The sequence below is a fragment of the Setaria viridis genome, chromosome 3, assembly GCF_005286985.2.
Source record: "Setaria viridis chromosome 3, Setaria_viridis_v4.0, whole genome shotgun sequence".
Classification (NCBI taxonomy): domain Eukaryota; kingdom Viridiplantae; phylum Streptophyta; class Magnoliopsida; order Poales; family Poaceae; genus Setaria; species Setaria viridis.
Genome location: NC_048265.2, coordinates 47191749 through 47218317, shown reverse-complemented (window position 1 = coordinate 47218317; position 26569 = coordinate 47191749). Strand labels below are relative to the sequence as shown.

The window sequence follows — 26569 nt, the reverse complement described above, 5'->3', positions numbered from 1 at the left end:
TGGTTTCTTCTGTATCTTCACTCACTCCAGCATTTATAGCTATCATATGGTCTGCTCGTTTCTTGTAAAACTCAGTGTTATTGGTGAAGGAAACAATGTGCCGATGCTGTTCTTGCTTTTGTGGCTGATAAAACTAAAAGTCATTCCCAATGTGCATCTTGGCATGCAGCTCTGTCCCGAGGTATCTTGTGATCAAACTATGTTTCTTGCTTGCATGGTAAACGACGAAGGAAACCGAAGATGCCATTTTGTGATGCTGTCAACATATATCATCTTTGGCATGCAAAACCATGGGCTGTTTTAAGATAACCTGTTATACAATTTTTTTCAAAAAAAAATGGATAATGTTGTATATCGCATATTTTTATGTTGTCAGATAACCTAGTATACAACAACGGATGTCATCTTGTACAGTGAAGAAAAGAGATAAAAAAAATGTTGTTGAATTACATTGGTTTCCTCATCGGTGTACAAGAACTAGCTTTTACTATGCAACAAAGCGCGGCATGGAGCCGTTGGTCGACGGCGAGCTCTGGTCGCTGACCCACACCTCCTGCACCGACACGGGCGAGACCGCCACCTTCTTTCCCACCGTCTCCGCTCCATCCAAGCTCAGGTCGATCTGGACGTCCATCATAGGCCTGAGCCCGGACCCGGAGTCGGAGTCGGAGTCCGGGGCGGCGTCCCTGATCCGGTGAAGCTCGGCGGCGACCTCGCACATCGCCGGCCGGACGTCCTTGTGGAATGCCAGACACCGGAACGCCAGCTCGCTAACGTGCCGGACCGACTCCATCACCCACTCCTCGCCGCCGCCGAGGATCGCCGGGTCCACGATCTCGCCGACTCTGCCCTTGCCGATCCGGTCGAGCGCGAGGGAGGCTAGGTTGACCTCGGCGGCGGGGCGGTCGAAGTCGACGACCTTCATGGCGGTGATGAGCTCGAGCAGCACGACGCCGAAGCTGTACACGTCGCTCTTGTCGGAGAGGTGGAAGCACTGGTGGTACTCCGGGTCGACGTACCCCGGCGTGCCCTGCGGCGCGGTGGAGACGTGCGAGCGCGTCGCCTCGCCGAGGCGGCCGGCGGCGCGGGACAGGCCGAAGTCGGCGAGCTTCGGGCGGAGGCTACCGTCGAGGAGGATATTGCTGGACTTGACGTCGCGGTGGAAGATGGGGGGCCGCATCCCGTGCAGGTACGCGATGGCCGCCGCCGTCTCAGCCGCCACGCCGAGCCGCGCGCGCCACGTTAACCGGCTGCGTCCCCGGCCGCCGCCGCCGCTGTCGCCGGCGAGGAGGTGCTGGGAGAGCGTGCCGTTGGGGACGTACTCGTAGACGAGGATCTGCTCGCCGCGGTCGAGGCAGCAGCCGAGGAGGCGGACGAGGTTGGGGTGGCTCACCGACGATATGAGCTTGATCTCGTTGAGCAACAGAGCCGCCGCCGCCGCGGCGTCGTCGTCGTCATCCTCGTGGTGGTGGCGGCTGCGGAGGCGCTTGATGGCGACGAGAGCCGGCGCGCTCGCCGGGAGCTTGCCGACGTAGACGGTGCCGTACGCCCCCGTGCCGAGGCGGTGCGTGTGGGAGAAGGAGTTGGTGGCGCGCGCCACCTCGGCGTACGAGTACACCGGCACGCCGCTCGACGTCGCCGCCTCCGACAGCAGACGCATCGCCGCCAGCCGCTCCGAGCTCGACCGCCCGGCCTTGCACCGCCGGCATTGCACCCAGCAGAGCAGAAGAGCGCCGGCGGCCGCCGCAACACCCGCCACAACACCTGCCACAACACCTGCCGTTTAAATTGACGAGTACTAACTAAGTTTGAATGTTTGATCACAGATTCTGGACATGTGCTTCGCACAAATTCGGTTCAAAGCATGGACTTTTTTTTAAAAAAAATAATTCAATTGGCATTCCTGTGACACAATTAACCTTGATCTCCACAAATTCAATTGTCTACTACTCTACTGGTAAAAAAATAAATCTTTTCTTAGTCCAACAAAGCTATAGAATTTTCCTATAAAAAGATTTTTTTTTCGTTTCAATTTGTGTGCGGTTTTTTTATGTTTCGAGAAGAATTCTTCAAGGTCAAAGCAGTCAGAATCAACGTGCATGAAACTGCACGTAACCGGCAGCGGAAAATGCAGACGGAACGAATTGACTTGACGAGGAGCATCTGATTGTTTCTGATTGTTCTCACCACGCCGTACGAAACAGGATAGTATATCGGAGACTACAAGGACTCAAGGACTGCAAGCAGTAAAAGTCAAGGAGAGGAGTTCGATTTTTTACCTGCAACTACGAGGAGAAACTTCTTCTTGGAGCGCTCTGCAAAAACAAAAAAAAAAAGTAATGCTAAGATACAGGCATCTGGATGGGGAAGAAAAATCGAACGCTCCGACATATGTTGCGATAGTTAAGTATCGATGTTGCAACTATTATTTTTCCATATTTCATAGTGAATGTCGCATGAAACATAGTGTTCATGTTGCGATGGGAATTTTCTATCCCAAAAACAAACAACATATTTTTTTTTGTGTTGCAACTATATATTTTCAATGTTACAAATGTTATATTTCGCTGTTGCAACGAAGCGTCCGATGGAAAATTTCCTATCGGACATCCGGACACTAGCAGTGCCAAGATCACTACATTGAAATGCTATAAACTTTATAGTTTCTTTTAATCTTTTTTTTAAAAAAAGTTATAATGCAGACCATAAATTGAGGCAGGTACCTGGTAGTCTGGTACTTGGTGGCAGTTGTTTGGTTTCTGTTAGTAAAAATGCTTCATTTATAGTATGACCTGTCTGACTCATTGCTTCTGACAGATTCATACTCCTCAGATTTTGTTTTAAAGGATTTTGTCCAGATTGGTGGGATCTTGCAGTGCGCATTTTCTTTGTCTACTTTTTTTTCGTTTTCTCACTATCATAATGCTTCATTTAATTTTCAACCACCAAGAAGAAGAAGAAAACAATATATAATTCCCAGGTTAAGAAATTGTACACTCTTTCATGCCAGCTTGATCCTAACCGAGACATGGTTGTCCCATGAGAAAATTCAACCAAAATAATCCAAGATACAATTTGTCGGACCAGGAAGAGTCACCGTGGAAACATGGTAACCGGATTTGTTAACTTAGGGCAGCGGGTTGAATTCAAGCAAAAAAAATTTGTGAAGAAATGGAATATACACTGAAAAATAGGTTATCCCAGGTCAAGGATTTCTATTCGCCCATTTATTGCCGGGAGGTATCAGCATCGCCGTTTCAAAACACGTGGCAAACTGCTGCTAGCCTGCTAAAGCCAAAGATTGCTGTTTGTCAACCCCCATCACCATCTCTGAAACCCTCACCATCTCTGAAACCCTCGAGTTTTAAACAACTACAAAGTTTAAGGACTGTTTGGATATCAGGGTCTAAACTTTAGCCCTCACATCGAATATTCGAATGCTAATTAGGAGAACTAAATATGAGCTAATTATAAAACTAATTGCAGAACACCTAGGCTAATTCGCGAGACAAATCTATTAAACCTAATTAATCCATCATTAGCAAATGGTTAATGTAGCACCACATTATCAAATCATGGACTAATTAGGTTTAATAGATTCGTATCGTAAATTAGCCTCCATCTGTGCAATTAGTTTTGTAATTAGTCTATATTTAATACTTCTAATTATTATCCAAACGTCCGCCTTAAATGATGTGAAACCTAAAAAAATGATAGTGCTGATCCTTGGACCTGTTTTATTTGATAGGCACTAATATAAGACACACAATCAGATTTATTTATGAAAAAAATGGTCAAACTATGTGCATGGTGCATTTTGAATGTAGGATTATTCACGCTGAAATTGCTTAGCTATTCTCATTTTGAATGTAGTGCTCCATGAATGTAGGATCAAAGTTGAACTCCTTTAGAAAGTGAAGCAACAGTGTTATGTTAAACATAATCTTGTGGTGGGTTAGTGAGTGTGAACTATGATTAGCTAGCTCGCGCATGATTTGACCGCACCGAGGACTTCCGGGTGCGGCTGACGTGGCCCCGCTAACCAACACCCATCGGGATCCGTGATGACTAGAGCAACAATAACGAAGGGAGGGAGAAGAACTCACCCGCGCCGTAGTGGCACCCCTCGCCGGCGGCGAACCCGTCGCCGGTCATCCCGTCAAGGCACGCGCACCGGTGACCCCACGCCCCGCTCGGCGTCTGCACGTCGTTGCACGTCGCGTTCGCCGCGCACCGGCCGCCGCCGGTGGCGTTCGCGCAAGTCCCGTTGAGCCACCACCCCAGCTCTGCCACGCCGAACTCCAGCGATGGCACCCCCGCCGGCGCGATCCCGTTCACCGTCGCCGTCGTCAGCGCGTCCTCGCACCCGGCGGCCTCCACGTGCCCCCAATCCAGGAACTCTCCACGTCCCTTGATGCTCGGTGGCGGCGAGCCCACGCACGTCCAGGCGGTGTCGTTGACGCACCGCGCCGTTTTGAGCAGCTGCGCCATGATGTCTGCGGGGGCGCTGCAGTTGGATGCCTTTGGCGTAGCGCCGCTGCAGGCGCCGAGGAAGAGACCGGTCTGAGAGGAGACGCCGTAGCCGGCGGCGCCGTTCTGCGACGCCACGTTGAGCGACGCGTTGGCGTCACCGACGGTGCGGTTGCACAACGGCACCAGGGAGACGACGAAGGTGGAGCGCGTGGAGTTGAACGAGAGGATCGGATACGGCGCGGCCGCGGTGCTGCCCGTGCGGAGCTGCGGCGTGGAAGCTGTGGCGTTGCAGCTCAGGAGGATGGGACAGTCGCCGGAGAAGCCGAAGGGGTAGGGAACGGGGCTGCCGTTGCACCGGCGGTTGCACCCGCCGCCGGCGGCGGCGGTTGCGGAGAAGGTTCCATGGGGGAGGAAGAGGAAGAGGAGGAAGAGTTGGCGCATGTAGGCAGCCAGTTCACACCGCCGGTCTCTGCTCTTGCGAGTAGTTTTCGATGGCTTGCCTACCTACTTCCTAGGCCTGCCTAATACTGCAAAGCGGTGGCATGCCAATGGGGAGAGAGAGAGAGAGACGATAGCCGTGTGCACAATATGACTAGAGAGAGAAGGGAGGAAGGAGAAGAAGATAGATGACGGCTAGGAAAAGCGTGTTATTAGTCAGTAAGTGTGTGTGTGTGTGTGTGTGTGTGTATGGTCAAGAAACAAATCCTGAAAGGAAAACACATTTTCCTGCACCCATCTTGAATCCCCGGAATTGTTTTTGCTGCGCTTTTGACCGACGACGCGGCCACCGCATACCCGTGAAATGAGAATCTTCGCTGACCTGGCCTTTCTTATACAGTTATATACCGTGGCCGTGGCGGCTCTGGCATGCCTAGCACTGCTTACTACCCTGATGGGTTCTGCCGTGCGCCTCAATAAAGTTTAGGGCGAGTACTAGCATCAACTGTTTCAAAGAATCAGATTATAAAAAAACATATTTCATAATAGATGTAACTGTTAGAGTTAAAATTGGCATATCTGGACGAGTAGGTCTTTGAACCGGTCAGATCGGTTTACGTAGCTCTCATCGAGTAGATCAAAATGCATATATAGAATGCTCGGATGAGAGAGTTATGACCTAGGAAGTTCAGCATCCGGGAAAATCGATCGTACCGGTTTGCCAGGACGGTCAGATCGGTTTGATCTGTGTAGTCCAAGTTAGGAGTTGTGTTTTGACACGGGATTTGTAAGGGTTTCGACTCTCAAAGTGGCAAGACCTCCTCTCCTTATAAATATAAAGGGTCGCGGCCGATTGAGAGAATTCCAATCGAATCTATCAAATCTATCTTTTATTGTTTTACCTTTCTTTCTCTTTACTCTACTTTTCCAACCCCATGTGTTGTTCTTCTCCTGTCTTCATGGCATGAGGAGGCGCTCTAGCTGGGCTGTCGAGCCTAGGGCAACCCAAGGTGCGTCTACCCTGACGGGGTCCCTCCTGGGTGTGCGTTCGTTGGTTTCTTCGCTGGACTCGCTGGCGAAACCAGTCTGACCGGCCTTCAAACTAGTCTGACCTGAATCTCAACCTTCAAACTAGTCTGACTTGGATCTCGTAGAGGTGCTGCAAGGAGCGGCTCCACATGCTGCACGTTCGAGTGCGTTCGTGTGTTGGTCCTAGATTTGCGCCAACAGTAACTATGTTTCATGCTTATTTGGTATTGTGTTATTTGTTCTCCCTTTTTTTATATATATTTAAGATTTTTGTTCAGACTGGTGTGATTTTTGTTGATTTTTATCCAAATGCTGTGTTCTCTTATTCCTAATTCTGACTTTGCACTTTGCATTTTTGGGAATTTTGGTTCCATAGCGATCCGTATTTAGGATCTACCAGTAATTATCTTCTTTCGCCTAATGAAATACGGGCACGGTCACGGAAAATTAACTAGCTAGCTTACGTACGATTGACCGCCGCGAGTACTTCCGGGTGAGGCTGACGTGGCACAACTTGTCCCCACTTTGAGACAATCCTCTGTGGCTCGCATGGATCCGTGATTGATGACGTGACGCAAGAGCAGCAATGATTAAGCAGGAAGCACTCACCAACCGGCACGTCGAAGTGGCACCCCTCGCCGGCGGCGAACCCGTCGCCGACCATCCCGTCCCGGCACGCGCACCGGTGCCCCACCGCCCCGCTCGGCGTCACGACGTCGCGGCACGTCGCGTTCGCCGCGCACCGGCCGCCGCCGCCGCCGCCGCTGGTGGCGTTCGCGCACGTTCCCGCGAGCCACCACCCCAGCTCCGCGACGCCGAACTCCACCGACGGCACCCCCAGCGGCGTGCGCGCGTACACCGCCGCCGTCAGCGCGTCCTGGCACCCTGCGGCCTCCACCTTCTCCCACCGCATGAACTGGCCCTCCCCCCTCGCCGCGGCGGCGCTGCCCGCGTCCGGCGGCGCCGAGGCCACGCACGTCCAGCTGGCCGACGTGTCGTTGCCGCCGCACTGCGCCGTGCGGAGCAGCTTCGTCATCACATCCGACGGGACGGCGCAGCTGGAGGCGGCGGCCTTCGCCGCCGGCGCGCCGCCGCCGCCGCCGCTGCTGCAGCCGCCGCGGACGAAGATCCCGGTGCGTGAGGAGACGCCGTACCCGGCGCCGCTGAGCGACGCCTTCGCCTCGGGGACGGTGCGGTTGCACAAGGGCGAGAGGGCGACGAGGAAGGTGGAGCTGGTGGAGTTGAACGAGAGGACCGGGTACGGCGCGGCCGCGGTGCTTCCCTGGAGGAGCGACGTGGAGGTGGTCTGGTTGAAGGCCAGGATGATGGGGCAGTCTCCGGAGAAGCCGAAGGGGTAGGGGACGGTCACGCCGCCGCGCTGACGGTTGCACCCTCCGCCTCCGGCGCCGCCGACGCCGGCGGCGGTTGCGGAGAAGGTTGCATGGGGGATCAAGGAGAGGAGAAGGAAGACGAGGGGCATGTAGGCAGCCAGTTCACTCTGCTGGTCTCTACTCTTGGAGGAAAGCTGCCCAGCTAGTTGTGCACCGGCCTGCCTGATATCGAAAAGCTGCAGCATGCCAGGAGGGAGAGCCGGAGGGAGAAGAAGATGGATATCATTGGTTATTTGGTCAGAGCGTAATATGGTCAAGAAACCAATCCTGAAAAAAACCCGTACTTTTTTCTGCCCCCATTTTGATTCCCAGGAATTGTTTTCGCTGCAGCACGGCGTCGTGGCCGCTAAATCAATCCTCGAGGACCTCGACCAGGTCTGGCGGCATGCCGCTGGCACTGAATTATTCAATTTAGTTTTTTTTTTAAAAAAGGTTGGCCTTCTTCGGAGTTCGGACTGCATGCTCCCAGATGGGTTCTGCCGTGCGGTGTGATCTGGGCTGTTGTCTAGTTAATCCGGAGGGTGTGCCGAGTCCTGCTGGGCTGCTGGCGGCGGTTAGTTAGCAGCCTCACTGAACTAATCAATTCAGTGTCAACGGTTGGGTTTCTCCGGACTCCGGTTATCAAGCGAGGCACAAAGTTTTTTTTTTTGGTAATGTTCATGTAGGACATTGGGCTCTGGTACCTTCCGTTTTTTATGTGAGTACAAAAGGGAGATCCGGTCCGGACGGAAGCATACGTTTCTGGCTAAGATGAAGGAATATGTATCTAAATTCGAATAATATAGGATTCGGAAACTTTGGGTGCACAAAGCAAAAGCAAACCTCAGGTCATTCTCGATGCACGTATAAACAAAATGTTGTTTATTTCGTAGTTGAAATAGCTTCTTACAATGCACAATTTTATTATTTGCTGTTTCTAACACTACATGCAAAGACACATACTACCTTGGAAATAGTGTATACAAGGTTTCATCCTCATAAAACTTATTCCACCTCTCTTTTTAACTCTTTGCTACATCATAAAAAAATGCTGACACGAAATTGCATTTAATGAGAATGAAACCTCTATTGAGAGTAGCCTTAAGCTATATGTCTGTTGGGATATAGAATGTGCATACATGCGTTACGAGCATGCTTGACTATGTTTAACCCTCTAAATAAAAAAAACTCTTTCATTTTTTTTTGCCTTATCCAGCCTCCCAAAAAAAACTGAGTCATTGCAAGTTATTATGAAACCGTCGCAGTACGGCAACCAGCGGCAACCGGCCGGTTTCGCAAGGTCACGAGCATAGCATATAGTAGGTGCGCTCAATGACTCTAAGTGTTTTTTTTCGAAAACAATTGACTCTAAGTGTTCAACGCGCATTTGGGTAGCAATCACGTCTGTAAGCTGGTCACTCGAGCTTTGACAGCCACTACTCACCAGCCAACGGCCTTGCTCGCATCGATCTTGTAGGGCAAAAAAAGCATAGGGCGCGCGCGCTCCAGCAGGCAACAGCAGCAGCAGCAGCAGCTCACTGCTGGTTGCAAACGACGACGACGTCATCCACGTCGCGTTCCCTGGTCCCTCGAGCCGAACTCCGTCCTGCATCCATCGATCTGCAGTGGATTATTAGTTAGGGGGTGTTTGGATACCCAGTGCTAAAGTTTAGCACCTGTCACATCGGATGTTTGATGCTAATTAGGAGAATTAAACATAGACTAATTACAAAACTAATTACACAGATGGAGTCTAATTCGCAAGACGAATCTATTAAGCCTAATTAGTCCATGATTTGACAATGTGGTGCTACAGTAACCATTTGCTAATGATGGATTAATTAGGCTTAATAGATTCGTCTCGCGAATTAGTATAGGGGTTCTACAATTAGTTTTGTAATTAGCTCATGTTTAGTTCTTCTAATTAGCATTCAAATATCCGATGTGACACTGCTAAAGTTTAGCACCTAATATCCAAACACCACGTTAGGCACCACGCACTGAACACGTAGGCTGTAGCTTGTCCGAGGTGTCCTATTCACGCCTTCTGTCTCGTCTCGTCTGCTCCGATGATTGACGGTTGCTTGCTCGAGCTCCCCTCCTCTGCATGTCGACGGCGTCAAGTCGAGTGGGTGCTCGGGTGGGGCCGTACGCCGGCGGGAGCAGCAGCGGCACCGACGCGACGCCGGCGGCACGATCCGGCGGCTCTTCCGGCTTCCCGCGATACCACCACGCCTCCGGTTCGGCAAGTACTATACGAAATAATAAAATGATTTATTTCTCTCTCTTTATTTTTGTTTAAAAAAATTGTGGATTCGTTCACACGTCAAACTCGTCGTCGGACTTGCTCTCCCTCATCTCCGTCCCGTACCTTCCGTTCGCTTTCTCCCATTCGCACGCCGCCCCGTGCCCTCTTCCCTCCCCCCTACCTCCCAGATCTCGTCGCCATCGCCATTCCCCCCTCTGCTACACGCCGCGCGACTCCCTCCAGATCACGCGTCGCCGCCGCGCCTCCCTCCAGATCAGGCGTCGCCGCTGCGCCTCGCCAAGTCGTCGCCGCCCTCTCCCGTGGAGGTCTGCCGCGGAGCGGAGAGGAGATCCGCTGGGGGGACTGGTTGGCTCTGGATTGGTCGGCTGGCTGGCTGGTTGGTGGAGAGATTCACCATTCGTTTGTTGGTGAGTTAGCGTTGTTCTTCAGAAATCAGAGGCCTCCAGTGTTCGAGACGCTAGGACCGCCCCCTGGCGCGGAGGGCGCACAGGCCCGGCGGTGCCGGCGGCGAGATGAAGGGCGCGACGATCCCCGCGGTCGCGATCATGCCCTCGCCGCTTTTCCTCTGGCGGTTTAAGGTACCTCGGCATCTCAACAACCCTTTCGATTCTAGTTTAGTTGCCAACCCCCCCTGTCCTGCTGTGAAATGAAATGCAATGAGTTACCCATCCCACATGGACTCTGATTTCATGTCAAGTGATCTTCGCCAAATTTACCTCCTGATGCACCATTATATTGTAAAGCAACCGCACTAGTGTGCAAGGAGTTACTCTGTTTAGTCGTCATCTTACATGCAGGGGACTAGGGGAGTAGGTCTGCCCTGTTCTGCATTATCTTAAAGTGCCGCACATGGTTACGGGACAGTTAATTGTTAAGCATGTTTTGAGGTCCCAGTTGGGAGAGTTGGTGCGGAGGGTTCAGTTTGAGTTTGCAAGCATCTATTCATAACTGCTATTAATCACAACTCAGAACTCACATTGTAATGACAACAAGCATCGACAATTGAGAAGTTACCAGTCGATGTATAAACAAATCTTTTACTGAAACTCAACCTACACATCTGATTCTCCTGGGAAATGGCTGAAAATCTAGAAATGAATGATACAATGGGCTTTTAGCATTTCCATCTTCCATTATAAGCTTCCTTTTCTGTTCTCCTATGACATGCTGTTTGATTGTCTCTGCGTGGCAAAAGTCTATAAAGCTAATAGTTAAATTTTTCTTTGCCCCTACATTATTACGCATAAGCTGGTTCCAGTGAATATTGGAAAGCTGGTTCCAGTGAATATTACAAATTTGTACCGTATTCGAATCATGCTTTCTTAGACTTCTGACAGACCTATCCTTTTTCAGGCTATATTGTTCCTCCTATGGGGCTTATGTTGTTGCAAGGTCAGTCTTGCCATCATCTATGCATGACCTTTCTTATGCATGATTTTAACCTCTTTGTGCTAATTCGCTATATATATCACCATTACAGATAGGTTGGGACTCAGTTATGAGAATGAGTGCTGATCTGCGAGACTTATTTCTTTATGAGGCTTTCTTGTACTATAATCCTCTTCTTCTCGTGGTAAGTTTATTTCATCACTGTACTTTATGTCATGCTGAACAGTCGCTACCTGCAGAAAAAGAAGACAAATTAAAGCCTCCGTTTGTATCTATGTATCTATATTAACTATATGATCCTTCTCATTGCAGGCCTTGATGATTTGGTTATGGGGAGTAAATTTATGGGTCTTTGCGCAATCATCGGTCAACTATGCTAAAGTTTTTGATCTTGCGCAAACACATTTATCTCACCGAGAGATATGGAGGGTATGTCTATTACACTGTTGTCTTTGCACTTCACATTTTTAACTTGATTCTTTATTTGGAAATATATTTTTCCTGTGGAAATGTATCTATAGTGCTGACTTGCCTAGTCATGGACAGTGAGGGGAGAGTATAGTACACAGTAGTGATTCAATACTGTGCTTGATGCCTTTCTTCAAATAATATATGGAACACATTTGGCACTATGACAAGTTTCTGAATATTTGAACTAAAGCTTGTTTTTTTGTCCTTAATCATATTTGTGCTGACTTTGTTAAGCTCACAGATTTCTGTCGTGTTGTAAATTCATACACTCTGCAATTTAACTTCACCTGTATTTTTTTTTGGTGAAAACGCTGTTCATCCTGCTTTCATATGCAATTTGTAGTTTTATTGTTGTTTCTCAGTTAAACTGTGTTGATTGTTTTTGAGAATGTCATGTGCCTGTTGCATGTTCTAAATCTGTCAGATGAGCCGTTTTCTTTCTGAGATATCAAGATATCTTGTGCTAGACACATTTCACATTTGTTGTTTCTGCATTTATCAGTGTTATTTTATACTGCTGGATAGCCTTTCATACCACTCGTATTCAACACATTTTTCTGCTACGTTAACACTTATGTTTTGTTTTCCAATGACAGTGTGCTACTTGGCTGACTTTAATTGTCCCCACAAGCATGACAGCTTACCTATATTTGTACTCACATGGAGAAGTATCTCTTGCAGCATCTCAACCAGTGTAATATCTAAACTGTTCAGTAGTAATCCATTCAATGCTTTATTCTTCTTTCTTGTGTGCTTAAGATCATGTGACCTTTTGTGTTATTGCTTATGTTGGCTTTGTGCTAATGCTTTCACCTGACCAGCATTTCCTAACAACTATCCAATGCGTGCAAGGTTGAATTCTTGCTATGAAGTATAACCTATCAATATGTTACGGGCACATTGAATGAGTGTTTGACAGCTATGCGGTGATAATTCATGAACTAATGATTTGTCGCAGTAGAATATCTGAGCACTAACTATCTAAAGTATTACTGCAGATCTGAATGTTAGTTTTCATTGTATTAGTTCATTTAGCACTGAACTTACTGTTCTCAGTGAAAAGACATGTCTCAGTGAATACAGAAGTACATATACAAAAAATCTATCTTAAATGATCCTGCATATTATCTATTTATTTTCAAATTCTGGAGGATGTGGTACCCAGTTTCTCCCCCCAAGTTGCAAGCAAGGATATCTTATTCTATATCTCACTTGTGCATCAGTTTTCATATATAGAGTGGTGAAATAATTGACATCCTTTCTGCCTCTTTGCAGGTTCTCTTGTATGCTATCCTTCTGATCATCCTCTTTTCCCCTTTCGATATGTTCTACATATCATCACGCTTTTACTTTCTGAGGACAGTGTTGCGTATAATACTGCCTTTACAAGTAAGTCGTACAATCTATCAGTAATGGGTACAAATAGGTTTTACCTTTTGCTATGCTGCAGACATTATGACTGCCGTGGTTGGGTTTTCCTGATTGTAACTTTTGTGGAGGCCACTGGAGCAAAACCATTTTCTAATGATTTTCTGCTCCCCTGTCTGTAGGCAATTACATTCCCTGACTTCTTTTTGGCTGATATTTTCACATCCATGTCAAAGGTATGTGCTACTTTGGTATTGGTTGCGGACATTGTTTTTTAGTTTGATTTACATCCATGTCAAAGGACAGTGCTGGCTGTTGATAATACTTGGTTCTCTGTTTCTCATCTTGGTGTAGCCTAATAACATATGCATGGAAGACAAAAATTATCTTCTAATTACCTGAACACATTGAACTTTTAGTGTGTAGGAAACTGATAGTTATAAATGTTTAATCTTTGTTGTTGGTGCCATCTTTTTATTTCCTTAATTCTTAACAGGTGTTCTCAGATCTGGAGCGTTCAGTTTGTCGCATGGTTAATCGTCAGGTTGGTCTCTTACATGTGCTCCTTGTAATACACATATTGTCCTCAGTTGTATATTATTGTGAGAACTGATCTCATTCTTCTGCAATGTTTCTCATTTCCATATTTGACAGGTTGCGACTATTGCTTGGTTTGAAGCAGATTCTATTTGCGGCAGTCACTCCATTGCTATTCCTCTTGTCCTCGTATTTCCCTACTTGTGCCGTTTCTTCCAATGTCTCCGACAGTACAGGGATACAAAGGAGAAGGCATGTCTCTTGAATGGTATTCACTCATCATGCATCAACTTTGATCATTTATATTGCAGATAACTTGCATGTTTATTCTTATACCCATTTCTCAAATAACTTGCCACTTTTTAATCCCAAATCCAGCCCTCAAGTACTCAACAGCAGTTCCAGTGATTTTCCTTTCGGCTCTCAAGTATCATGTATTTCCTGAGCAGTGGGTTGGCTTTTACCGCCCCCTCTGGCTTATCTCTAGTGTTATAAACTCTTTGTATTCCTTCTACTGGGATATAAAGCGAGATTGGGATTTGAGGTGTGCCGCCTTTACATGATCTCTTTGCTACTCATTTAACATGTGATACACCTACAATCGCTGCTAATGGGCTTTACTCTGTTACTGCAGCATCCTAACCAGGATTTTCATGTTCAAAAACCCAAGCATATGGACTAATCTTCTCTATGGGCAGAACTGGGTATGAACTTGAACACATATATGCTCTTAGTTAACTTCTGGACAGTTTTGTCACCAGTCCTATACATGCTCTACAGGTATTCTACTGGGTACTTGGCAGCAATTTGGTTCTGCGCTGTACATGGACATACAAGCTCTCGGCACATCTTCGACACAACTACCTGACATTATTCACCATAGCAGCACTGGAAATACTGAGACGGTGGCAGTGGGTGTTTTTCCGAGTTGAGAACGAGTGGAACAAGATGACAGCCAAGCAAAACCTGGAGATGTCATCTGACATGCCATCGGAAGGAGACAGGCTACTGGATTCTAGTAACCATACAGTATGAATTGGATTCTAGTCATATTCTATGATACAGATTCATCACCATTCTTTTAGTGTGACCATTATAGCCCAATTTTACGTCGACGGTTCAGATTTTGTCTGTAGAGCTCAAAAGGTCGGGATACACGGTAGGTTTTAAAGTTGAAATTGTTGGGAAAACGTATGACTGTAATCCTCTTGTGGATGTATACTGTTGTAACCCTCTTGAATTCAACAGGAGGTATTTGTTGACACATGAAAGAATAATAGTAATGCCAAAATTTTACGAACTTATCTGGATTCTGCACTTAAGATTACTGTCCAGCTTTTATCTTTGATGTGTACCAAATATTTATTTTTGAGGTAAGCAGGTGGGGTATACCCTACTGATCACATCTTCTATGAATAAGAGAACTGTACAAACTTATATACAGGGAGAAGCTGTACAAAAACTGAAGGTAGGCAGAAAAGGACAGAACAAAATTAAACAAAAGGAGAAATCCAAGATCTAAGAAGAGATTTCTTGGCCCAGCACCTGCTCAAGAAATATCTCTTCACCTTGTTTATCATATCCTCGGTGGGTGCCACCATAGCCATTTCATATCACCAGGTTATCAAATAGCTGGGACCTGGTGAAGTAACATCTATCATAGCATTATAGAAAATGAAAACCAAATATCTGAATCCAAGAAGCTGTCTCTAATGGCATATGATGTACTCCAATCATTGTATCCACACCCCACAGATTGCAGCCTTTTGGTTTTTTGGGCAAATTAAAAAACATTAAATCCAAAACAAGACGGAAAAACGAATTAAACATTTGATCCAAACGTTCTTCAATTACTCGATCATGATTCATAACTACACCAAGTAGGCAAGCAATTATACAAAGAAGACATCAGAATAAATCTTTGATCCATGGCTCCATCATACCCTTGCAGTAATTTTACAATACACACATCTACTGCGCTAGGCACTACGCTCGATCATCTTCGCCTGTTCTTGATCGATCTACACAAGAACAGGCGATCCCACACTGCACTGGATCATGGCATTGCTTTAATCTGCACAAGGGAAGAGCACCTAGTAATTGTATTAATCTACGGCGCGGAGAAGGCGTCGTCGAGCGGCCACGGGAGCTGCCGCTCGGCGGCGCCGCCGTCCATGTTCTCCGGCTCCTGCGGCGGCGGCGGCGGCGCCTGCAGCATGGAGCGCAGCGTGTCGCGGAGGCGGTTGTGGCGCCTCCGGTGGCGGATGCGGCGCAGAACGGCGTCCCTGTCCAGCGTCCCCGCGCCGGGGTGCAGGTACAGGCAGCTCGTCACCCGCGCCGCCGAGGAAGCAGCGTCGACGCTGCCGCCTTCACCGTCACCACCGTACCCCGCCGCCGCCGGCAGCGAGGTCTTGGACGACACCATGGAGGACGACATGGCTGCTGCGATCGACGCAAAGCAAGACAAACCGCTTCCTTGACCTTGATTGATTTCTTAGAGCTTGAGTGACAGAGTGAGCTAAGCTAGCTAGCACGGTAATGGCGATGTGTGAGACTGAAGAGAGTGTGATGAGTGAGAGGAGAGGTGAAGGTGGCGATGGCGAGCCTATTTATAGACCTATACGGCGACGGAGGAGGAGCCTAATCACCACTCTGATCGCAATTATTTACCCTCAAACCATTTTAAAAATGGAAAGAGACTTTGGAGCTCGAAACAGGTAGCTCCCGGACATGGTTTCACGTGTCAGCGCCGCCTGTTTGCCTTGTTTATTCGCTGCACCAGTCATTGACGATCGATGACTCCTCGAGCACGTTCCACTGTCTTCTCCACCTTTTTCACCGCCAACTAATCAGATTCTCATTTACACGGCACGACCAGGAGCCTGTGCTCGGAGAAGTTACGCTGTCACGCGTCAGTTGAGCCAGTAACAAGGCTAGAATGGCGGTATCTTTAGAACACATTATTTGGTGTGAACGAATGATTGACTGTAAGTCTGTAACATAGTATAAACGGAAAGAATTTACCCTTTTTTTGTTAATCCTTTTCTTTTTTTAAGTAACTCAAGGATTTACTACCTACTTAATATTCTCAGTGGGATCATGAGCTTTTTAGGTAAATTCTGCACCAGGCAGAAAAAAAAAGTAGAGGCAGAAATGGGCACCGACGAGGCAACAAAATCACCTTTCAGTTGTACTAGCACTTCATATACTAGCTTTAGTTAATTTGCAAACACTAAAGAGTTTGGTCAAGCGAGAGAGATGCTTAATTAAGCACTAAACAATGCAATAAACAAATGAACCGTCGGTGACCACAGTACTACCGTTAGACTAGGACCACCGTAAAACTAGGGTTGTCTTGGCAGAGTAAAAACTAGGGGCAGCAAGAATCCCACCGTCCAAGCATGGGATCAGCACGGTGGCCGAGGAACACGTCCATGTCGGCGACGCTAGCTCCACGACCGACCAGGCGCCTCAGTTTCACAGCAGCAGCTGCCAGGAAATGATGCGAAAGAATCAAGATCAGAGTCAGGAGTTTCAGATCCAAATATCATCGACTGGAGGGACCTTATCTGTTTCTGACACGAATTCAACGTCGCCTTGTCTGTGTACACCGTGGATCAGCAAATCCGGGTTCATCAGTTACATCAATCGATATTCATCATTCCACACTGCAATATGCCAAATGAATTTGCATTGGCACACAAAACGAAGAAATCCATAGCACATAGAGATACTCATCAGATAGTGTCACAAGTTCGTTGAATTTGCTGCCAGTTCAGCCAAGCAAAAAGTTCCATATATTTCTAACCAATTTGTGTGGATTCATTAAAATTTGCTGCCAGTTCAGCCAAGCAAAAAGTTCCATATATTTCTCAAATTTCATAGTTCCAAAAGTGCCATGCCAGTATAGTCAAGAATTCATCGGCCACTATGTAATTATTACAAGTGTCAAGCTCATATTTTTACAACCCAAGGCTCAAAAAAGCTCGAGCGGTCTATTTGGCAGACCACCACAACCTACACACAAAACTGTTAACAACCGTGAGGCCACAAGCAGCAGCCTGCACTACTTGTTTACTCAGGTACATGTAATTACATCAGAAACCCGCGACATTTGGGGTTCAAAAAAATGTACATACGTCAAAATAGAATACACAACATATAACCAATAAATACATGTATGTATATATGTGCTCTATGTACATATAGGAGCCTCGCGGGTCAGTGCAGAAACTGATTGTTGATCCAGCCATTGCAGTTAAACAATCTGCTGGCTGATGTTATCACGCTTTATCTGTTCCCCGGAGCCTGTCCTCTCGACTGAAGCACTGGTGGCATGGCTCGTAACCTGTCGGTGACCTCGGTGAATGAGGGCCGGACATCAGGATTGGCCGACCAACATTGTTCCATCAGCTTTCGCCAATCGGGGTCACAGTTTTCAGGTATTGGAGGCCGGAGAGTGTTATTGACAATACCGCCTTCTCATAACAAGTAATGCAAGTTAATTAGAGGACTGAACAAAAGGAAATTTTTGATGGTGAAAGCATGAATGGATGAAGGATTGTCCTATTTCTACCGGACCTGGTTGATGGACAATGAAAGTAAAAAAAAGGGAGAGATAGGAGTATGCGGCAAAGACGTACCTATGATAGCACCACAATGCATATTAGCGTATGGTTCCTCACCAGTCAAAATTTCCCATAAAACAATACCAAATGAGAAAACATCCACCTACAGTGTGCAGTACTTGTTACATATCAACCACATCATGGTTGCACATGCAATCAATGATCTGAAGTCCTGTCCTAAGAAAAAGGATCTGGAGTCTGATTAAAGACCTTACCTTCTCCGACACTCTGCTGCTGCTGCCATTTAATAGCTCCGGTGCCATCCATGGAAGAGTGCCACGTACACCACCAGAAACTAAAGTGTTGCGCTTAATTCTTGACAAGCCGAAGTCTCCAACCTGAGAATTAACGGAACAGTTCAAACATTATACAAATTAAATAGTAAAATCAAGGTAAAAAATTTGCTCATTAGCAATGAACACAAATTTCAATTAACTCGACGGAATGCTCAATAACCTTGCAGATTGGCCTCTGAGGATCTCTCAGGTTAACAAGTAAGTTATCGCATTTCAAATCAAAATGCACTATGCTTTTGGAGTGCAAGTATTCCATCCCAAATGCCGCATCCATAGCAATGGTAAGTTTTCTCCGACGGTCAAGCATTCTGCAAAGATCTAGTAAACAATCACATCATTGTGCAGAGTGGAAGGTGCCTAACAGAAACATACACGACTCACCTGTCTTTCCTTAAAAGAACATTTCTTAGTGATCCATTCACCATGAATTCTGTCACAGTTGCTAATGTTCCTCCAGTTCCATCAGGGACCACACCATAGAAAGCAACAACATTTGGATGATGTAACTTTGAGAGAATCTGTGCTTCCCTCCAAAAGTCATTGGTCTGTAGAAAAAGAAGATTGACATCAAATTCAGAAAAAAAAAAGAAAACAATAACTGATGAGTTCTGTTGAAAAGGCTTCAGTTCCAACAACAATATTAAACTTATCGTCAGTGTTTTCATGTTTGGTGTCAATGGAATTTTTTGCATAAATGATGAAGCAACCAAATATTCAAATGACTTAAAAGATTGATGAAAACACTACTCACAAGTTTCTCTTGTTCAGATGATCGCCCAGCAAAACAGCTTTTCTTAATACGTTTGATAGCAACATCAGTTCCTCGCCACTTTCCATAGTATACAGTTCCAAATGTCCCAGATCCCAATTCACGGAGCTCCTCGAGGTCACCATTTTTAATGATCTGGTCATCAAAATCATGTCAACCACATGTTTCTATCACTTTCATGTTAATGTTAATAGATAAAATGTGTGGCAATGAATTTTGTGAATCAAATAGAAATCAAGAAAAAATTAGGGCAGAACTGCACCTGCAATCCATACATGCTGGCTTCAAGTTCAGCAACAGCAGCATCACTAATGGACCCATCTACAGCTCCATCATGATCCTAATGTTTGAAACAATAAACATGGTATTCTCAAAAATCAATTTGGATCGAAGGAATGATTAATATATAATATAGGCTATACCTCATTAGCAAACTCTGCACCGTTGCTCCTAGTATCATCGTCCTTTTGTGATGACATAATCACCTCTTGTCGTTCTTCAGCAGCTATTACAACCTGAGGAATAACCGAGCTGGATGATGGAATGCCTGATGGCATGTTATCAGTCACATCCTCAACTATAACAGGCACATTCATATGACCATTATCGTGCATCCTGTGTGGTAGCTTCATGCTTTCATTAGTGATGATGGTATGGTCAAATCCAATTACTACTTCAGGGCAGGTGATATTGCCCCAATCATGATGCGGATCCTCTCTCCTAGGAACACCATCAATAATTGGATTTTGAGATGAAGACAATGGGAGGCCACCATTGCCATGCAAGTTCATGCTCAGATCAGTATCAATCAGCCCAACATGTGGAGTGGTAGCCAAACCAGAGTTATGCACTGATGACTGGCACACATTACCGTTCTGATGCACACTGGATTCTACATTGACCATTGTTCTTTGCAATACAAAAGCTTCAGAAGTGTTTATAGGAAACACTTTATGGGGCTCTGGAGCAACTTTATCATTTCCATGCACATAGCCAGTAGTTCCATAATCTATAAGCCCTGAATTAGGTTTCTCTATGTGTGACCCATGATTTGAATTCCCCCCTCCTTGGGAAACATTAAGAAGATATGAAAGGGAATGATCAGTAGCACGCATCGGCTTTGGAACTGAACTTTCTAGAGCATCTAACTCATATGAGGACAACCTTGCACCATGTGTGGGGTAAATTAACCCAGCATCAACAAAATTGCTCCAGGGAGCATCGCTTGGACCTGCACTTTTATCCTGCTGTTGAACTACAGGACCACCATCATGACCTTTTTGTGTCACATTACTGGACAAAATTTCATGTTGAGAAGATACTGGTGGCTGTGAACTGTCTGGGCCAATAACTCCTTGATCGTACCGTTGGTGAATATGATTAGAAACAAGGAAATTTGGTTCGTCTGTACGAGCAATGTCAGGGGGCTTAACACATTCAAATGCAGGCCTAGTCTTACTTGTTCTCTCCAACTCATTACTTTGGCATATTTTGTGGGAAAATGATTGGGTTATGTAGGAACCAGCAGGTAATGACATATTGGATGCAGGTACATCATTGAGATTCTTTAGCAAAGGATCAGAGAAGGCATGAGTCATGCCTAGAATTTGAGCAGTGTGTTCCTGCTGCCCAGGTGCCCATCCTGCATTCTCTGGATGCACAGAGGCCTTTTCAGAATACAGGGATGCTTCCACTGGAGTAGAAATACCATAGTTGGTACATGGAATCAAGTCACTATCATTTCCAGCCAAACCTTTTACCTGCCTTTGAATATGAGGATGTTGCATGGGAGATCCAATTCCAATGCTTTTGTCTGCATCATTTTGCTTCTTGTTTATATGGCCTGGAGGCATGGCTTTCAAATTTGAGCTATTGCAAACCTCACTTCTATTCACATTCGTGGTGGATTCATCTGCAGGGGGTTGCATCCTAGACTGTTGCTTCGTCCTCTGCTGACCTGAGCAGGGGGATGGAGTAGTTGATGACTCCACAACCATTTGTTGTGTGTATGGAGCAAGAAAAAACTGAGAGGAAGACTCGTTAAGAGCTGCTCCAAGAGAATCTTTGGCTCCAGTTTGTGTATTGGTTTGACACAGAGGTGAGTCTCCATAAGGAACTGGAGAATTATCCAATTGATGGTTCGAATGGCTCGTTAAATTGTTGCCGCTGATGCTCCGATCCAGTCGTGCAAGATTGTTGACAGCAACAACAAAATGGTACTCCGGCTCACTCTCCAAGCTCTTTGAATCCAATGATGGATCCTCACATTCAGTCAGAGAAACAAGAAATATCCTTAGTCTAACTGAGCCATTGGCCTTCTCAAGATTGTCGTATTCTTCCATCATATTCTGAAAATCCTCATCACATGAAAGAGATATCAATGCATCAAGATCCTCATCAGGCAGCTGATATTTGATGATATGAGGCTGACTACAGATTGTGAGAGTTTTCTGCATGAGTTCTTTCCACGAGAAGTTCCTGTTAATGGAGATGAGGCGTGTCTCCCCACCCACATACCTGAGCTTTCCATCGCTTGGCCTTGGCAAGATTTTCCCACCAAAGCTGCACATGAACTTGACTTTTCCGGCAAGTGGGCTTTCAGAAACCATATCAAGCAGACTATCGCTTGAATTTTCAACTGTTTTGAGTCCATTTTCAGATGGTATGGTCTTCAGATGAACCAATTTTGTAGGATCCATAATGCCTTTCAGTGGAAAAACAGTAGTTGAGACATCCAACAGGTTCTCAGAGTCAAACCTACTAAGACCTTGATCTTTGGTCAGATCCTGATAGACCACATTCAAGTTTTTCTGGTGGTTGGAACCAACTTGGTTATTCATCCGACGCAGAAGGGTGACGGCTGTACCAGATGCTCCTCCTCGAGTGGCACAGGCTCGGCACAGGTTCGAAGGCGAAACAATGTCCTTCCACTTGGCTCTGAAATGCCAGTTACAAAAGTAGGTCTATGTTCCAGCGCTATATCATTCATCTCCAGAAAGGAAACCAGCGTGTAGCCACCTAATGTCCACCCTGGCCCAGCCTGCTGTTGCTATAATCCAGTGAAGCGGATCGCCGCGACAAATTACCAAGAAAACACATTGAATACCCTTCCCTCGTCCCTGCAGCAAATAGGATGAATTGAATTGAGCTGCAAAATTTCCCCTTTTTCTATATGCAAAAGATCGATCGATCATGCTGCGCATTGACAAATAAGGACCCAATCAAACCATAAACTGGTGGGCATTCGCATTATTAGGCTACCACCACGCAGCAAACGAACCCGGGGGATTAAAGGAAGAAAACGAAAAAAAGGTGGGATTTTTATTTGATACCCCGGAGGAAAAAAATAGAGATCCCGAATAACAGAGTAGCCCCACCGGACCAAAGCTAGGGTTCCTTACCAGGGAAACGGGACGGAACCGACCGGAGCCGGCCACTCCGGCGTGATCCCCCCACGGCGGCGCCCGCCAACGCCGGCGCCACCGACACCGAGCGGCGGGCGGGCTCCGGCGGATACGCGCCGGGGACGGGCTCACGCGTCCTACGCAGGGGCGCTGGCCGCACCTTCGGTCGCCTTCTGAAACCGCGGCGATTCTGCCGCGCTTCCTCCTGAATCTTTCTTTTCTTTCTTTCTTTTTCTTTGTTTTTTTTTTTTGGCGGTGGCGGTGGCCGGGGAGGGAGGAGAGGACGGCGAGGAAGCGGTGGGGGCGGTGCAGCGATCGAAGCCTCCAAACGACCAAACGATGGGTGGTTTCCTCTGCTAAAAGGCACTCATGGCCTCCGGGCAAGGGATTTGATTACGGCCACAGGAAAAAGGCCTTCAGGTTGACAGCTACGTTATGATTTGCCAAATTAAGGGGGCGGTGGGGAATGGCGTGCCAAGTCGCTGCCGCGCCCCCCCCCCCCCCCCCCCCCCCCCCCCCCCCCACTTGCTTCTTGCTGCCGCATTTTGCCCTCGCCTCTCTTCTTCTTCTTCTTCTTTTTTTTCTTTCCCCCGTCTCTATTTTTTGCTGCAAAATTGAATTTGGTGCGAGAGGTGGTCTCGAATTTCTTGGTTGGATAAGGCATGCTTAAGGAATATTCTGGCGCAACACTGAATGACCGAATACAGGGCGGTGGAGGCATTTTGTTTTTTTGTCCCTTGTCTCTATTTTCCTTGCAAAATTGAATTTTGTGCCAGAGGCGGTCTTTTAGTTCTTGGTCGGTGAAGCCACGCGGCTAGGTGTTTTCCAACATATGATGCAGCTCTAGCCCTGTCCGCATGCTTAAGGAATATTCCGTGGTAGGAGATACATGTATTCTTTTAATCATTCGTGAGTAGTTATATGAGATCCTGATTCGATCCATATTATTTTTTTTTCAACTACAGGATTCCAAGTTCATCAACTGTGATCCCGCAGGCTAATATTTTTAAAATCTATTATATTTGAAAATTATTTACAAATCAAACTCCTAGCTAATAATTAAAACTGTTTACCTACCACTCTCTCATTTTTTCAATACTTCAACATAATACTCAAATAGACATGTACTTATCTTTGTCCAGTCGTAATTGATTTTTAATTAGTAACTACTCCATACACTTTTTCATCCACATTCACACTTTTCTCATTTTGTATCGCACCTCCATACATTGCATTTAGCATAAAAATCACATTACTTCCTCTCACACACACATATAAATGGTCACATGGTGACACCCATCAAGCATATATATCTTAACTTAGTATTTCTATATTAACAATAACATAGATAGGTAATTTATAATCATATATTAGTTTACTTTTGGATATTTCTATATGATGCACATGGAGATAATTAGATTAAGATTTATGTGTTTACTTTAAGGGTTATTTTCAGTAACGATACATGTGGGTAGATACAAATTTAGAATGACATTTTAAGTTATGCTTTACAATGATACGCATGAGTAATTTAGATGAAGATTATGGGGTTATTTTAGATTATTTTTTATAATGGCAGAGCTTGATAATTTAGATATAGATTTAGGGTTTATTTTATAATATTTTCATAATGATAGTTGTTGGTAACTTTTTAGAAAATATAATAGACCAATTATTATGATTATTAGAGTTATAGGTTCATGTGAGAATTTCTAGAATTTTTTTTCTAGCGTGTCTTGTGAGAACTAATGCAGAGTCTCCAATGAAGAAAAAAAATAAGACCACACTATGACAAAACTATTACCTTGAGCTACCTCTCACTTGTTAAATATTCGAACACAATACTTATATAGATATATTTTCATCTGATTGTGATAGATTTTAGTTAATAATTACTATATAATGTTTCGTTCCATGCACATTTATAATCATTAATTTTTCACTTTGCATCACAAGTATGCGCTTGAATTTGTTTAAGGAACCTAAGTTTGAGCTATAATTTTAACATATAAATCTAAATTCTCATCACTTCCTCTATATCTTTATAAATGATAACACACATCATTCATATATACCTTAATTATTATATCATATACCAATAGTGTAAGAAATAGATATTTAAAATCATATTTTGATGTATATTTTTAATTAAGATGATTTGGATTCAAATTTAGGGTTGCTAATGTTATTTTTTAATAATAGCATATGTGGATAATATAGATGCAAATTTAAGAGGGTTATTTAAAGTTACTTTTTAAGTATTAGTTGTGGGCAATTTAGTTGCAAATTTAGGGGGTTATTTTAAATTATTTTTATAATGGTAGAAGTGGGTAATTTTGATAAAAATTAGGGGGTTGCTTTAGTTTATTTTATATAATGGTAGAGGTGGGTAATTTAGATATAGATTTAGGGGGTTATTTTAGGCTATTTTCATAATGGTATAGGTGAGTAATTTTTTAGAAAATATAATAGATCTATTGGCTATGATGATTTGAGTCTACCGATTGATGGTCAAAGGTGTTGGTTTTTTAAGAATTTCTAAGATTTCTCTCTTTTTCTAGAGTGTCTATCTAGGATCCTAGGTGGCTTCACCTGGAGGCTGCCTCCAATTAGTAATAGCCTGCCTTTGTTTCTATTTATAAGATGCGTAAGTCTTTTACGATTCATACTTTTAAACCTTTGACCAATAATTAATAACCTAAGAGCTTAGCTTGTAGATTGTGGGATACGATTTTAGTATCCGGATTCATATTCAAAAGCATTTCTATACGGTGCTTCATAGACTATGTAATATAAAAGATAATAATGGCAAAAGTATAGTTTTCGCTCCGAGTTAAAACCATGACTTATGTTTTAAGACAGAGGAAGCGTAGAGTGAACACGTGCTACGAAGGACAATGGCTAGTCGTATGATTTAGAGAACGCCACATATTTCTGAGATTCTGAGGTGGTGTTTTTTTTTAAGTCGAGGTGTTGACGTGTTGTGCCATCTTCATCTTAAACAAATGGGGAGCTACTTTCATTTGTTAAACAATAACGCTGAGAGCTTTTCTTGATCAGCATGCTTAGCCGCTAGAGTCTATGATTAAGATAGGGCGCTGAAAGCATTTCCTTGGGTTGATGACAATCAGAACAAAAGGGAAGAAACATAGAAAAACTTGCAGGGTCAATCAATCCAACTTTTTGCTTAATTTCCTGCCGACCAACTTTGCTAAAAGTGTTGCTTGATTGGTACCTTTTCTTTGGTCTCTGAGAATTTTCAGACACAGGAATTTGATTGGAATGATCCTAGCCTCATAGAAATAGAGAAAATCAAGCTGCCATGTGCCAACAGCAAAATATGCAGGGAGGAGAGCATCTAGCATAGCTGTCAATCCCAACAATGACAGGCACCTCACTGCCCCAATGTTTCTACACACATAAAAATGTGCTCACTTCACGGTCAAAACTAAATAAAAAATGCTGTCTCATGGAAGGCCATATACTTACAGATAGTTCTTCATGATGCTACTCTGTACCGTTGAATTTGTACAGTCTGATACATTATTCCTCGAAGAAAAATGCAACACTACTACACACCACTAAACTTGCTTCAAAGATTCAAAACATGAGAAAACACAACAAAAATATCAAGCATACTGCATACATAGCTTTATCATCGTTACATGTAATTAGAAGAAAAGAAAAACATCGGTTGCACCTGTCCAACAGTTGTGATGAACTATAGTTGAAGTATCACACGCTGCCCGTACGGATAGCATAACACACACGCAACAGTTGCCCAGAAAGCCAGCACGTATGAGGCAGCACTTGTAATATAAGTGTGTGTTTGGATGGAGGGACGGGACGAGACGGGATGGGGTCATCCCACTTTTACATGTGTTTGGTTGGAGGTTAGGTAGGACGAGGACGGCACCAAAGTGGAATATTCATCGAAAAAGAGGGATGGAACTGTTCCTCCAAAACTGGCAGACCGATCCATCCTTTTTGGACGACGTCTCGCTCCCGTCTCCTCCTCTCGCCATCCCGTCTCCTCCTCCTCGCGCCACCCCATCTCCTCCTCCTCACGCCCCTCCTGCCCCAGCCCCGGCGGTGGCGGCGGGCCCTGATAGCGGAGGCCCCGATCCA

At 45.3% G+C, this 26569-nt stretch overlaps 4 protein-coding genes across 6 annotated transcripts; 1 reads left to right on the top strand and 3 right to left on the bottom strand.

Moving 5' to 3' along the window:
* Positions 1-296: 296 nt before the first annotated feature.
* LOC117849426 (wall-associated receptor kinase-like 14) lies at positions 297-7666 on the bottom strand. 2 transcript variants are annotated; one of them, XM_034730970.2, is made up of 3 exons: positions 6550-7666; positions 2280-2315; positions 297-1764 (listed from the first exon to the last, which is right to left on the bottom strand). In XM_034730970.2, the coding sequence occupies exons 1-3, from the start codon at positions 7514-7516 to the stop codon at positions 488-490; spliced, it is 2280 nt and encodes a 759-aa protein (XP_034586861.1). In that variant the 5' UTR covers positions 7517-7666; the 3' UTR covers positions 297-487. The 2 variants fall into 2 exon arrangements, with proteins under 2 accessions (XP_034586861.1, XP_034586863.1); XM_034730972.2 differs by lacking the exon at positions 6550-7666 and adding an exon at positions 4107-6405.
* Positions 7667-9651: 1985 nt separating this feature from the next.
* On the top strand, positions 9652-14648 carry LOC117849746 (uncharacterized). The gene is made up of 12 exons (XM_034731411.2): positions 9652-10157; positions 10933-10971; positions 11060-11152; positions 11281-11397; positions 12036-12131; positions 12715-12828; positions 12990-13043; positions 13304-13351; positions 13462-13612; positions 13723-13888; positions 13979-14048; positions 14125-14648. The coding sequence occupies exons 1-12, from the start codon at positions 10092-10094 to the stop codon at positions 14377-14379; spliced, it is 1269 nt and encodes a 422-aa protein (XP_034587302.1). The 5' UTR covers positions 9652-10091; the 3' UTR covers positions 14380-14648.
* Positions 14649-15166: 518 nt separating this feature from the next.
* On the bottom strand, positions 15167-16056 carry LOC117849747 (uncharacterized). Its single transcript, XM_034731412.2, has one exon. The coding sequence runs from the start codon at positions 15779-15781 to the stop codon at positions 15455-15457; it is 327 nt and encodes a 108-aa protein (XP_034587303.1). The 5' UTR covers positions 15782-16056; the 3' UTR covers positions 15167-15454.
* Positions 16057-17186: 1130 nt separating this feature from the next.
* LOC117848397 (uncharacterized) lies at positions 17187-22823 on the bottom strand. Of its 2 annotated transcripts, XM_034729793.2 has the most exons (9): positions 22439-22816; positions 19460-22156; positions 19300-19377; positions 19020-19172; positions 18650-18813; positions 18429-18576; positions 18188-18310; positions 17988-18075; positions 17187-17822 (listed from the first exon to the last, which is right to left on the bottom strand). In XM_034729793.2, the coding sequence occupies exons 2-9, from the start codon at positions 21875-21877 to the stop codon at positions 17635-17637; spliced, it is 3360 nt and encodes a 1119-aa protein (XP_034585684.1). In that variant the 5' UTR covers positions 21878-22156; positions 22439-22816; the 3' UTR covers positions 17187-17634. The 2 variants fall into 2 exon arrangements, with proteins under 2 accessions (XP_034585684.1, XP_034585685.1); XM_034729794.2 differs by lacking the exons at positions 17187-17822; positions 17988-18075; positions 18188-18310 and having other exon boundaries at positions 18435-18586; positions 22439-22823.
* Between the last annotated feature and the right edge of the window lie 3746 nt (positions 22824-26569).

What these genes read in the sequence shown, in the direction of transcription:
- LOC117849426 (XM_034730970.2), bottom strand. Translation starts at nt 7,516, where the DNA reads ATGCTGCAGCTTTTCGATATCAGGCAGGCCGGTGCACAACTAGCTGGG. An exon ending in CCACTTCGACGTGCCGGTTG is followed by an intron (nt 2,316 to 6,549) that starts GTGAGTGCTTCC and finishes TTGTTTTTGCAG; the next exon opens with AGCGCTCCAAGAAGAAGTTT. An exon ending in GTTTCTCCTCGTAGTTGCAG is followed by an intron (nt 1,765 to 2,279) that starts GTAAAAAATCGA and finishes GTGTTGTGGCAG; the next exon opens with GTGTTGTGGCGGGTGTTGCG.
- LOC117849746 (XM_034731411.2), top strand. Translation starts at nt 10,092, where the DNA reads ATGAAGGGCGCGACGATCCCCGCGGTCGCGATCATGCCCTCGCCGCTT. An exon ending in TTTTCCTCTGGCGGTTTAAG is followed by an intron (nt 10,158 to 10,932) that starts GTACCTCGGCAT and finishes ATCCTTTTTCAG; the next exon opens with GCTATATTGTTCCTCCTATG. An exon ending in CTCACCGAGAGATATGGAGG is followed by an intron (nt 11,398 to 12,035) that starts GTATGTCTATTA and finishes TTCCAATGACAG; the next exon opens with TGTGCTACTTGGCTGACTTT.
- LOC117849747 (XM_034731412.2), bottom strand. Translation starts at nt 15,781, where the DNA reads ATGTCGTCCTCCATGGTGTCGTCCAAGACCTCGCTGCCGGCGGCGGCG.
- LOC117848397 (XM_034729793.2), bottom strand. Translation starts at nt 21,877, where the DNA reads ATGAATAACCAAGTTGGTTCCAACCACCAGAAAAACTTGAATGTGGTC. An exon ending in CTCAGAGGCCAATCTGCAAG is followed by an intron (nt 18,311 to 18,428) that starts GTTATTGAGCAT and finishes GTTAATTCTCAG; the next exon opens with GTTGGAGACTTCGGCTTGTC. An exon ending in GCAGCAGAGTGTCGGAGAAG is followed by an intron (nt 18,076 to 18,187) that starts GTAAGGTCTTTA and finishes TGCACACTGTAG; the next exon opens with GTGGATGTTTTCTCATTTGG.